Source organism: Thermobia domestica, chromosome 14 (genome assembly GCF_964235325.1).
Source record: "Thermobia domestica chromosome 14, izTheDome1.hap1.1, whole genome shotgun sequence".
Classification (NCBI taxonomy): Eukaryota; Metazoa; Arthropoda; class Insecta; order Zygentoma; family Lepismatidae; genus Thermobia; species Thermobia domestica.
This window is the reverse complement of record NC_137467.1, coordinates 5,907,854-5,921,264: the sequence shown is the minus strand read 5'-3', so window position 1 is coordinate 5,921,264 and position 13,411 is coordinate 5,907,854. Positions and strand designations below refer to the sequence as shown.

The window sequence follows — 13,411 nt, the reverse complement described above, 5'->3', positions numbered from 1 at the left end:
AATAGTTTTCCAGAGTATATGAATTCGTAATAGTTTTCAAATACAGAGTTATTCGACAAGAACGTTAAAAGGCTAAAGCGTATTTACTTTGTACTGAAACGACATACAAAAACATAATTGTTCAGAAAAAAATGGAAGGTAGTAAGTTTCATAATCTGTGTTTGTAATTTGTGTCAAAGCAGCAAAAGGGGCTTGTTGTGTGAACAGTTAGTTCATCATGCGAATTGCAATCCACGTGAATATGAAAAGGAAACCCAGTTTTATTCGTGTATTTCAGTAAAGCACAAGAATACCTATTAATAGATTTTAAATACAACACAATACCTAATAGCTTTTAAACAATATCAATTTTAAAATGAATACTCAATGTGAATATGAATAGAGCTAAGTTTATTTTGTTACAGATATAAATACATAGACAGAATTAATTTAGAACAATCATGAATGTTGTTTCATAATATCTAGGAGTGTGTTATATACCAAGATGTCTGCATCTTTCGCCCACATAAAGTCTATATGAGTGAAAGCAGGGTAAGGTACTCTATATTTTCCTACAAGATTAGGTAGTTGATTAGCTAGCCACATAACGTCCTGAAAATAAAAAAAAAATAATAATAAATAAATAAATTTGAAAGGAAAGTAAAATTTAAATAGTTGTAAGATTAAATGAAAAAATGTATGTAGTTTTTCTTTATGTATATATCGCAATATTCTATGGGTAGAATCAATAAGGAGTTTCAACCATTCATCCTTTTATCACGTATAAACATGTATTATATAAAGTTTCTATTAGTTTTCTCAAAGTCTTTAAATGCTCTAAAAATGTTCTCAGTGTAAGATAGGAATAATTCCTTTCGGCACGCAATGCTGTCTTAAATAGGATTTGTCTTAGACCATAGTGATCTCAGACGGGACACTTTTACACTCCGTTTCCCACGGCAGTCCTGGAACCAAGTATTAGGGGTTTACACTCCATACTCCATACGCCTTGGGAGTAGGTACCAGGGTAAATTTTCGTAGCCCATGGTGGCCTCGGGAGGTTTTGGTAGGTGAGCGATCAGCACTGGCACTGATAACGTCGAAGTCCAGTCGTTCGCTTTCATAGCTGTCCTTTTCGAGGGAGGACTTGTGGAGGGGTTGTCGGATTTCTTCGTGAATCTCGGTGTCCTCTTAGTATGTTCTTAAAAGTGCAGTTTCCTTGTGTCATCTACCACTTTTTTTTGTAAGTCGTAAAAGCACTTGTTTATAGTAAAAACGTGTGGCTTATAGTACATGTGGGTGCACGGATCCTTGGAATATAGAGAGTAGTAACTCGTATTAATGAATAACTATTTTGAATTAATTCTTTTATTTGAAAGACATTAATAAAAGAATATGTTATACGTTAGTATTAGGTTGATTCACAATTTCGTAGCGTTTATTGTCGCTTCATAAATGTATCCATTAGGATGTTCCAAAATTTCGAAAGTTTGAAATTTTACTGTGGCACCCCCTAAACTTGTTTCCCTTTCCAGATATGCAAAATTTCAAAATAATAGCTCAATATTTAGAGGTTGCGCAATCGACTTAAAGTTTAACAAAATTAGTGCTTTATTGTCGCCATATTGACATCGCAGCCGGTGAGACATTTGGTGGCAGTAAGCTGATAACATTGAAGTGTAGCGGCTGATTACTCCTTTTGTTTACCAGAACAAAAGCTAAAACTATGGTGGTGCAGTATTGGTTTGAACTGTGGTGTGATAGTGATTTTGGGATAAAGTTGATTTTTACTTCGTTACTGTCATGGCAGAAGCCACTAGAAATAAGACTAGACTTTATTTATTGGATCAGATAAGGAAACTGTGACCGAAAGTAGGTTATCTTCGAATGGTAGGGTGCTTTGCTTGTATTTTTCACAATCATCTAATCTTAAAAATCAATATAGTGGTAGAGATGTTATACGAAAAACTACAATTTTGGGGAAAACATCTCGTATTCCAATTCGTGAGGAAAAGCATGCAATTGTGAAACTCGAAAAATTAAGGGACCAATGGGCAAGTTTAAAGAAAAGGAAGAACCGAAAATATAACCAAACAGAAAGTGAATGAAGCTAGATTTATTGCAAGTTGGATTGATATAGCACATGGAGATGCCCTTTGACTAATAAAAATTAAGGAAGGCAAGGACTTTCTCATTGTTCAGAGAGAAGAGGGTCGACGTGGTTGTACGGTGTCAATGGACAGAACTCTTGCTCAAAAGAAAGCCAAGACAGCAAAGAAGAAGCAACGTAAAGGTGAAGGGATGAAGGCAAATACTAGTGCTAACTGTGCCACTAACTCAGTTACGCTGTTTGTTTCGAGCGATAGTGATAGTGGCAGTAATTTGGAATCAAGTAAAACCTACTTTGATGACGAATAGAAACCTACGCAGCGGCACACACTGCAGAAGCCCTCAGACAAAAACGAAAGCAGAAGATGCGAGGAAAAGGTTGTTACTCCCGAACTGCTTCTATGTTAGGCAGCTCGAAATTAACTGACGGAGAAGCAACTTTTGTTATAGCAGCAACAGCCAAAGGTTTGGGCCAAAAACTGAATGAAGTTATCTTCAGACATTCATCCATCAAACGAGCTCGTGAACGCAATCATCTTGATCAGTTGTCATCATAAAGAGCAAGTTCCATGCAACAAGCTCCCTCATTGTCCATTTCTGCCAGACATAACAGGAAAAGAAACCATCGATCTCCTACCTGTAATAGTATCTGGCATGGGAAAAAAAACTCAATTGCTCGGAGACCCGAAACTGAAATTTGGAACTGGACAAATCGATGCCATGCTAGGTGCGTTGAGGTCATAGAATATTGATCAGATAAATACGTGTTTCGAAACAACTGTCAGCAATACTGGTCGCAACAGCGACGCTTGTGTCATAATAATAGAGTAGGAAATTAAGACAATTAAGAAAAACCTTTTGTATTTTTCTTGCCATCACATACTGAAGATACGTTTGGCTGCAGTTTTTAAGAAATGTTTGCGTGGAGGTGTATCTTTCGGTCCAGACGTAACAATATTCAAGTGTTTTAAAGAAGCTTGGAACTTCTTGGACCACACATGGTATGATTCAACAGAAAGAAATCTATATTTGGCCAATATTAAGAATGAACTTATAGATTTGGTACATAGCCATCTCCAATGTAGCCAGCCAAGGGACGAGTACTGTGAATTATTGGAATTGATTATTACTGTTCTTGGAGGAATCTCGCCTCATGGAGTGCCATTTGGAGCACCCGGAGTTATTCACCACGCCAGGCGGATGGCAAAGGCACTGTATGCATTCAAAATATGGCCTTTTAGATACCAATTCAACCTTACTCATCAAGAAGAAAAAGAGTTGATTACTTTGTGTGCGTTCCTTCTTAAAGTTTATGTGAAAGGGTGGTTCCTATCACTAGTTGCTACATCTGCTCCAAAAAAAAAAAATGATTTCGAGTTCCTGAAAATCCTTCCTAAATATGAAACAGACAATACAGCCGTTTACAAGACCCAGAAAAAAATGTGGTCATCTCTGGCACTTGAGCGAAGAACTCATTGACTTGGCGCTCTTTGACAAAGAACTATCCACAGAAACAAAGCAAGAAATGGTGAAAAATTTGAACACAGATACCAGTAATAATGAGCCTCCGAAACGCCTGCATATACCTCGAGATGCTCTTGTTTCACTATAGAATATCAAGAACGAGAATTTGGTAATGAAGAACACGATCCAGTTTTTTGAACGTATGTGTATTCGAAAAACATTTCTTTCACAAAATAAGGAGACATGGAAATCCAATATTGACTACTTAGCTGGTTATGAAGTAGTTAAAAACGACACAGAACGTGTAGCTGCCCTCACACAAAAGTATAACGGTATTATGACAAAGGATGAGGAACAGAAACAGCACCTATATTTCAGGTTGCTGCGGAACACGGGAAGCAATATCCATATGGTTCAAAGAATGCCTGATCTAAATAAACCCCAGATGTAAAAGTTAAGTATATAAATAGAGTAAACAAATAATCTTTACGAAGTTCTAATAATGCAAATACAATCAGCAAGAATATGTTTTATGTATAATTGTGTAATATGTAAATAACAATGTGTATAACAAAATATATAACAACTAGCTGAACCTGCGCTCTCTACACAGCGCATCATTCGCATATGAGCATAAATATCCTTCTCATTCCTCACATCTGTACATGTCCGTTTACAGACACAAGTGAAAAAGTTTTGATTAAAAAAAATCGGCAAGGCGTATCATAAAGGGGACCTCAATATTTCGCACCGTTTCCAAGATTTGAGCCTACTTCCGGTTGGAGTTTCTAATTCATGCATGACCAGTGTTTTCTTTCTTCTTCCATGCAGTATGTAATAAGCAAATGCATTACATACGCAATTAATTATAATCGCAGTTATATATGGTGTTCATTGGGCAAATCACTCCAAAAATAAACATTCATCTTACTGGTTAAACTGGAGAAATGGTTATCGTTCCTTTTTCATTATTATTTGGCCATGAAATAAACGCCTGAGACATATGCAACTCCTATATACAACGGCGTGGTGTTGGAATGTATAACGCGTAGGATGTGGTGCTTTAGTTTTTTTTTCTTTTAAATTTCAACGCTTCCATGTATACCCTAAAAAATGTAATAAAGAAATAACGGCCATGTTTTTAAAATCTTCAATTAGAACTGGACAATCTACGCAAAATTTCCAATCGATCAGTGAAAACGTCATCTTTCTAGAGCTTGTAGTTTCCGATATCTCATTGTCGAAAGGATTGACCACAAACATATAAATTTCCACAACATATAGTTTAAAAGAAGTCAGAAGATGGAAGCACAATTCATGTGCATTGATTTTAGAGAAGGCTTATTAAAATATAAAGGCTTTGAACAACAATCGCCATATCATAAACTTTATGAAAAAGATCTAGTTAACTGATTTATTTAAAGTACTCGTACTTAAAATGTTTGTCTCTGTTAAACGTGAAATCACACATAACCGTAAATGAAAGATTTGAAAGCCATAGTTATACGTTGGAGCTCGGGTGCTTTTAATTCATACTGAACCAAGGAGCCTAACCTCTCTTGTGTCTGTTAATGTGCTAGCTAGGACCAAGTGTTGCATACGCATTTGTGAGCACAGCACACATACAACACTTAGAGGGTTGACGGAAGTACTCACTTTCGGAGGGCAAATTTGCTTTTTGAATCTCATTCATCATCTTTTCATTACTTTTCACATTCATTTGGGCTTCGGCCCTAGGATACTTCATTGCGATGGCGGACTCTGGCAATACTAATGGACAATCGGTTCTCGGTCGACATACAAGACTACCAGCTTTTCTTTCTACAAATTCAAACACTTCGCGTGTTCAAACTACATCCACTGGAACTACCAGTCGCACTCGACACTTTTCCTGGGGAAGTCAATCAGTCGCGAGCACGTCTAAAGAGAGACATCCATCCACTGAGTCAGTCCAGTCTGCAAAGAGATTTCGCGGGGGATCACAATCTTCAAACGTCCAACCTATGGACACTGGATCTCCACCGTCAGAATCGTTATCCGAACCTCTCAATATGACTCCAGATTCCGTTTACAATTTTCTCCTAACTGTCTTTGACCCGAAGTACACACATCCAAAGATGATCTTTCTCCAGGTCATTAAATACGTTCCACGTGCGAATGTAGAACAAATAGTCCAAACTAGAAATGGATACATTATAAAATCAAAAGATCCAAATTTTGGAACATATTTACGTAACAAGGCATCTTATGAAATCTTCGGGAAAAACGCAAAATTAACAAAAAAAGTCTGATTCTAGGCCTAAACAACCACCACCACCCAAGAAATTGCCAATGTTGTCTGTTGTTATCCGTGGTGTTCTTCCAGAGTTTACGGACGAAGAAGTGCGCGAAGAGCTTCTTCAAGAGGGCATTAACATTGACAAATGCATACGCATTAAAAACAATAATGGGCCAACATATATAATTCGTGTTTTCTCCCAAAACCAGCAGGCCATCGATCATCTTCTGGCACACGGTGCACCTATTTATAAGAAAATTCATAGGGTAGAGCCTTCTAAAACTCCTAGGCCAGTGCCTCTTCGGTGCGAGGGATGTCAGACCTACAACTCTCATTTCACAAACAGCTGTCCAAATCAACCGCGATGCGGATATTGTGGAAACCAACATGAAACCAGGTTGTGCCAAAATCAACAACAACCTCCAAAATGTTCCACATGTGGTGAAATGCACCCCACATCCAGCTGTCGCTGCAAGGCAAAGCCCCCGGCAGAACCCACTCGTCCGGAGTTTACTGCACCCATTCAAAGTTCTGATAAAACTACACCTCCAGCTCAATCTATTCTGCATCCACTCAGTATCGAAGATTTTCTACGTTATTTCACTATAGTGCTTCAGAACGTGCTGCCATTTCAACGCGATCATATACTTCGTACCATAACTGCCACTACAAAATCTTTCTTTAACATCAATATGCATGGTACATATTCAAGACAGTATGCTCACTTTCAAATTACGCCTCTTGAAACCGTCGTTTAAAGCCATGTCCCTTCTGATTCTAATTATGAATTTGTTGTTTATTAATATTCGATCTTTCCAGCAACACAAACTTCTGTTAGAATATCTTTTACTGGAAGAACAAATTGATATTTCTGTTCTGAATGAAACTGCACAGCTCGCATCAAGGGTTATCACCTTCACCGACATGATTACATGAGACCAGCCGCCCGAGCTCAAGGTGGAGTTGCAGTAGGGTTTTCACCAAAATTACCATTCCGACAATATCATCCACAGGCTTTTGGCAATCATCCAGAACATCTGCTGTCCGTTTACTATCCATCCATTGTTATCAACGTTGCTACAATCTATATCCGGCCGAGACACCAAATACCATTTGATTTTTTCAATTACATTGCAAAGAATTTTCGTAATATCATAATTATGGCTGATATCAATATTCACAGTCGCAACGACCGAGAAAAACAGCAATTTATCGACTACGTAACGCAACAACTACATTTACATATCCATGACTTACCTAGTCATACCAGACCAAGCAGTCAAACAACCCCAGATGTTGTAATTACGTCACTTAATCTGGTCGGCGATTGTAATTTCCAGGTACTTGACACAATAGGCAGCGACCACTACCCAGTAAAACTAACGATCAATAAAGGCCGTTACTGCGACAACACTCCGATTTTCCGTACCGTCAAACGTTACGATAAAGCAGATTGGAATACGTATAGGACAACCATTGAAAAAGATATTACTGATCTTACAGCACCAACTACTGAATCTGAATTGTATAACACTATCTCACGACTCACAGACACCTTAACCTCTAATGCTGAAGCATCTATTCCTACGGACAAAATCTGTCCCTCTAAACCAAAGTTACCGCCTCACTATTTGGCCATTGTAAAACGTGCACGGCAGCACATTCGAGATTACTATCGTACTGGAAACGAGGCACATCTCCATTGCTATAGACAATGGCAACGAGCAGTGAAAAACTATCTCATTGCATATAAACGGAGACATTGGATTAGTGCTTGCAATAAATTGAAAGACGAAGCACATCCTACCCGCTACTGGAAGAAATTCCATCAATTAACGGGAAAGAATACTGTTACATCATATCCGCTCCATCTCAATAGTGTTCCACTACTTTCAGACACAGACAAAGCAAATGCTTTTGCAGATCAACTACAAGCAGTATTCACTCCAACTGAGTCTCCATGCCAGAGCGAACGTGTTGATATTTCCAGTGTACCTGCTCTATAACCCTCTGTAACACATCAAATCGACTTAAATTATCCTCTTACCAGACCAATTACTGCTCCCGAATTACATTGCGCTCTCCGACGAAAACGAAACACAGCTCCAGGAATAGATGGCATCTCTTATAGGATGCTAAAAGAATCCCCGCCTCTCTTTATTTCTTCATTAATTTCTATTTATAATTTCATTCTCAGCACTGGATATTATCCGTTACATTGGAAAGTCTCAAAAGTCTGCATGTTTCATAAACCGCACAAGCCCATTCATGATGTTAGTTCTTACAGGCCCATTCAGTTAACTTCTGTCTTCAGTAAGCTATTTGAAAAGATTCTCGTCAACAGACTACATATTCATCTTAAAGAACACGATCTGTTACCAACACATCAAGCAGGTTTTAGGCCTGCCTTTTCTATTAGCGATCAACTGCTACGTCTCACGACTGTTCTCACCAATCAATACAATCAAGCCTTTCCATCATGTTTAGTCCTTATGGACCTAGAAAAAGCTTTTGATAAAGTATGGCACTATGGCTTGCTGCGGAAACTACAATCACTCCGTTTACCAACTTGCTACATTCGTCTAATTTACTCTTTTTTAAGTAATCGAATAGCGTACGTTTAAATAGGAAATGTCCTATCTAGACCTATTTTTCCGCACACAGGCGTACCTCAGGGATCTGCACTTAGTCCATTATTATATATCTTATATGCCTCAGATATGCCTCGACCACTGCCTAATGTCTATGTTTTCCAATATGCTGACGACACAGCATTTTTATCGCTTGGGAAAACTATATATCAGATCAGTAGAAACCTACAACTGACACTCGATAATTTTCTCATCTGGTGCAGGAAGTGGAAATTAACTGTCAATTCAGAGAAAACGCAAGCTCTTGTATTTCTTCCACCTAAGCGTAGAACTAAAGTACGCCGAAATCCTGCTAATCTTACTATATCAGTTGACGGGCATTTTCTTCGACCAAGCGCCTCTGCTACGTATCTGGGTGTGGTATTCGATACCAAACTCACCTGGAAACCTTACTTTCAAAAACTGGCGCAAAAAGCATCTACTAGATTAAATCTTCTACGCCGCCTTACGGGCACAACTTGGGGGCTAAGTGCGGATGTCTTACTAAAGACATACAAAGTTTTTCTCCGACCTCTTCTCACTTTTGGTCACATTGCCTGGTGTCACGCTTCACCTAAACTCTACGAGAAGTTAGCAGTTATGGAACGCCATATTATTCGCCTGGCACATCGGATTCACTTGCCGTATCCAAATTACATGACCTACGAACACATCGACTTTCCAGCCATTTTCGACCATCTTGCTACACTCCGGACAAGATACATTTAGTCACGCATTACAAATGCTCATCCACTCTATCTGGACACTTTAAGACTTGATGCTCTTACGGATGCTCCGTATCGATACCAGCAGTCACCGCTCAACATACTCACCACACTATATGTTAAGACAACAAATTTGGACGCCGCAGAGAGAGCAATATTTGACATTTACGTCATCAGAGATCATATACCTCATATTTTTCCATTTTAGCACATGTTTCTCACTCATCACTAACATTGGGCTATCATCACGTCTTACATCAGTCTCGAGTCGCCCCGAGACAGAAGATCTAACGCTCATGTGTCTCAACTAATGTTCCCTAATGTGTTTGTGACGTCAATTGCACTTCATATCATTATCATACCTGCTTATATATATATATATATATATATATATATATATATATATATATATATATATATATATATATACCTAGTTACATTTATCCTTTAACTATATTTGCACCATTAGTATGATATTTTGCACTACATTATATTGTTTTGTTTTTCAAGACTAATTTTACGTCGTTTTTTTCTTTTCTCAATCTATTGTTATTTTGCATTGCACTTAGACCATCTATTGTACCTGTACTAGCACCATCAACATGTATGGAAACCTATGCCAAAGAGAGGGCGTAACCCTCTAATGGCTGGGGTTAGTTTGTTTGATATGAAACCAAGTATACTGAAATAAACAAAATAGATGATTAAAGAAATCTCCCAAACCTAATCCCTTACCTAAAAAAAAAAAAAAACGCTTTTAATTGCTATTGTAGCATTTTAATAGATAGATATATATGTATAAGCATAACAATGTTTGTATATACCCATAGTATTCAAAATTTCAATCGCCTTGCGCAACCATTAAAAATTGTTCTAAAAATTTAAAATTTTAAAAATGTATCTATTTTCAGTCATATAATAAATGTTAGGGGTGCCCAAGTGAAATTCAGAAAAAAAAATCCCTAATTTTTCAACCATCCTAGTGTCCATTTTATAAAGAAAGACAAGGACAAAAGAAAGAAAAGAAAATACAGTTCGTTGGTATATTCGCCTTTTTCTCTCTATATGGTAACGTTTTGCTTGTGCAAGTGTTGGTACAGCATAGGTAGAGGAACTTACAGTCCGGAATCCCGGTTTTTATTACGAAATTCCACTATAATAAAAATAGATACAATATTCTCTAATATTGGGTTAGGTAGGTGTTCCTTCAACCTGACGAAGGAAGGAATCTGAACAAAGCAAGCAACGTGAGGAAAGGTAGGACATTCGCTGCTCCACTGGGAACACAGAGAGTGCCGACAAAGCTCCACTGCAATCTAGCGCGGGGTTTGTGATACAGAATCTCCCTATGCTCCACTGCAGGCACACAGAGACTCCACTGCAAGCCAGGAGGAAAAGGAAACCAATAGTTCCACTGCAAAGTAGAGGCTTGGGTTTAGGAGAGGTAGTTCCTAGTCTCCACAGCAAGGCAAGAATGAGATTTTGACCAATCGAAATTGATGTCTCGACTCAATGGAATCATCTCGGTTTTATAGTTGCTTCAAGTGAGGCTGTGGTACTGCTGTTCCCTCGTTGTCACGTGACCAATGGTGCTGCTATTGTCTCCAGCCGTAGTAAACCAATAATACGCACATGGTTGAAGTTTGTAAATAGAAGCATGTTTGATGTTTGTGAATACAAGCATGCGGAACGTTACAATATACTTGTAAAAGAAATCATGACTGACTAACTGATCAACACCTAAGCCAGAACCTTGAAGTTTGGACATTTATTTTGGATTTGAGGCAGAAAGTTACACAAAGAAACGAATGTTCCAAATTCGATATTGCAGGGGGTTATGTTAACTGGAATTATTATAATAAAATGTCCATATCTCGGAATTCCTTAAGGTTAGGGACATGTTACTTGGTATTTACACTCTTAATTTAATACGCTTTTTAATAGTTTTTTTAAACTTTCGAACTACGATAGAAGAGAAGAATATGTGCTGATTGTGAATCGAATTCCAGATTTCAATGGATTTGTTCATTTCATGTGCAAGCAGTGCACGTCGAAAAGGGATTTTTGGATGGTCTGTTCGTCTGTTCATCCCGATGTAAAGAAGTTCAGTCAGTTAGGGTCCATACAGTTCAACATATCGTAACGAAATTTTAAACTTGAGAATTTTACAATATTGTCTAGGAAGTATTTTCAAATTTTCTTCTTGGCCCCCCCAAAATAATGGTAATTTACGAAAAGTTGAAAATGAAAATTAGTGTTTTATCGAAAACGGCTCTAACGATAGTATTTGTATTCCAAACATTAATATTTCCTTAATAATCTTAAGCTGTTGTATAAATGATTTTTCTGAGAAAATCCAGAGAGAAATCTGTGGTTTACTCTTGGCTGTAATTTTCTTTCGGACAAATTTATCAAAAATGACTCAGACGACTATGTTTATATTACCTATATATTTCCCAATCCAAGACAATGTGTGCTACCGTAATTTCGTGCTCAAAGAATATAGGTTCATAGATCTAGCGCACTTAGCAACTGATATGTGCGCTATCCAAAAATATGTTTAAGAGTCCTAAGGTACTCATGCAACAATTTTTATACAGGGTGTTTGGCTACATGCATATAATTAGAAGTACTCACCAAATACCTCTATAAAAATTGTTCTGGAAGTACGGTAGTATTTGGAACATGGATATTTGGATAGGGTACATACTAGTTGCTAAATAAAGTCTTGGCCCGACTACGGTAGGTCCCATAGTATTAGAGCTATGGACCTTTAAAGTTCATTTTTTTTTTCATGTTTTCGGCAGCCTATAACTTCGAAAGGAAGATTTGTGAGCCCAGGTAGGTCTATACTTTTTGTCTTATATTGGAGTCAAGAATCATCTCCCAAATATTGTCGGTGTTTTGAAACACCGTCTTTATATATATATAGAGAGTGACATTTCATTTGAGATCAACATTGGGTATTACTACTTACTTTCCAAGCAAAGACTACCACAATTACCAGGATATAATATGCCTCACCCTCACTGCTACATGCGTTGCGGGATTCTGTGAAATCCCAGAGAGTGGCATGCTGACAAAAGGTGTCCGTCTCTTGGAAACAACGCACCCGTTCACTGTTCGAATGTTGGCCAGAGAGATGCACGATCCTGGGTATGAAATCCGTCATAGTTCGCGTTTTCTTTTGACCATATACTTTTTTCACTCCATCTCTTCCCAACCATGCAGTCATTTCCTAGGGACAAGTACTTCAGCGATGTTGCCACGTTGCTTTCTGAGGTGCAGTAATGGATTTTGGAACACTACACCTTACTTCACGTTTAGACCTATAACACAGCAATGGTGAAGAGTCACGAACTGTAAATTACTACATTAACTATATAGGTATACAGGATTACACATGTAAAATTTCATCGCTCTACGATTTGTAGATGTGGGGCAGGGTGAAACTTTCTCGCACCCCTCTCGTTAGCCGTCAAATTTCACAGAAATCACAAAAAAATGTGCAAATTAGTCAGAAAATATTGATTTGCGAACCCCGGTTCATACAGGTCAAGTACGTTCATCATGTGTATAGTAAGACATTAAACTGTATTCAAGCGGGCTCTATTATGTATTTTACCTACCTTCAGAATGTGTGCTCTTATCCCCCAAGCAACCTAAATAACACGTTGTACGTGGTATATTAGCTGGCACTTAGTATGAAGTATCAAAATCATTATGATCATTTTCCGGTTTAAACTATCTTTTTGTGTTTCATTCATATTTTGTTTTATTACTATTTTTCACTAATGTCTTGTGATTTGTTAGTAAAAACAGACCAGATTTTTTTTTTTTTTTTGATTATGTGAAGAGAAACATTCATATAATAACGATTTTCCGGATTTTTTTTTTGTAAAAAAAAATGTAATGAATAAGTTTCCGCTGTACACCATTGACAAAGTAGAAGTGACCTTCTGTCACTAAGTTAAATTTTATGTAGGTAACAGACGAGTTATGCCTGTTTCGACATAGTGAAATTATCCTTAAAATATTCATCTTGGATAGTAAAAAAATGTGTGTACATTTTAAAAAGCAAATGTGTATACAATGGAAGCTGAACAACCACAGTTAAAGTATATAATAATTTTTGTGTGTTAATTGTTTCGTATGTTTTAAAAAATTTCTACGAGGTGTGTGCTTTTTTAAAAAGTAGGTACCGTTTTGAAATTCCCGCACATATG

The 13,411-nt window shown here is 37.5% G+C and overlaps 1 protein-coding gene across 1 annotated transcript in view; it reads right to left on the bottom strand.

Moving 5' to 3' along the window:
* Positions 1 to 394: 394 nt before the first annotated feature.
* LOC145670658 (lipase 3-like) overlaps positions 395 to 13,411 on the bottom strand; it is a 50,506-nt gene continuing 37,489 nt past the window's right edge. The window contains exon 9 of the mRNA XM_081739447.1: positions 395 to 591. Within this exon, the coding sequence (XP_081595573.1) occupies positions 439 to 591 (153 nt within the window). The 3' untranslated portion in view covers positions 395 to 438. The remainder of the gene's footprint in view (positions 592 to 13,411) is intronic.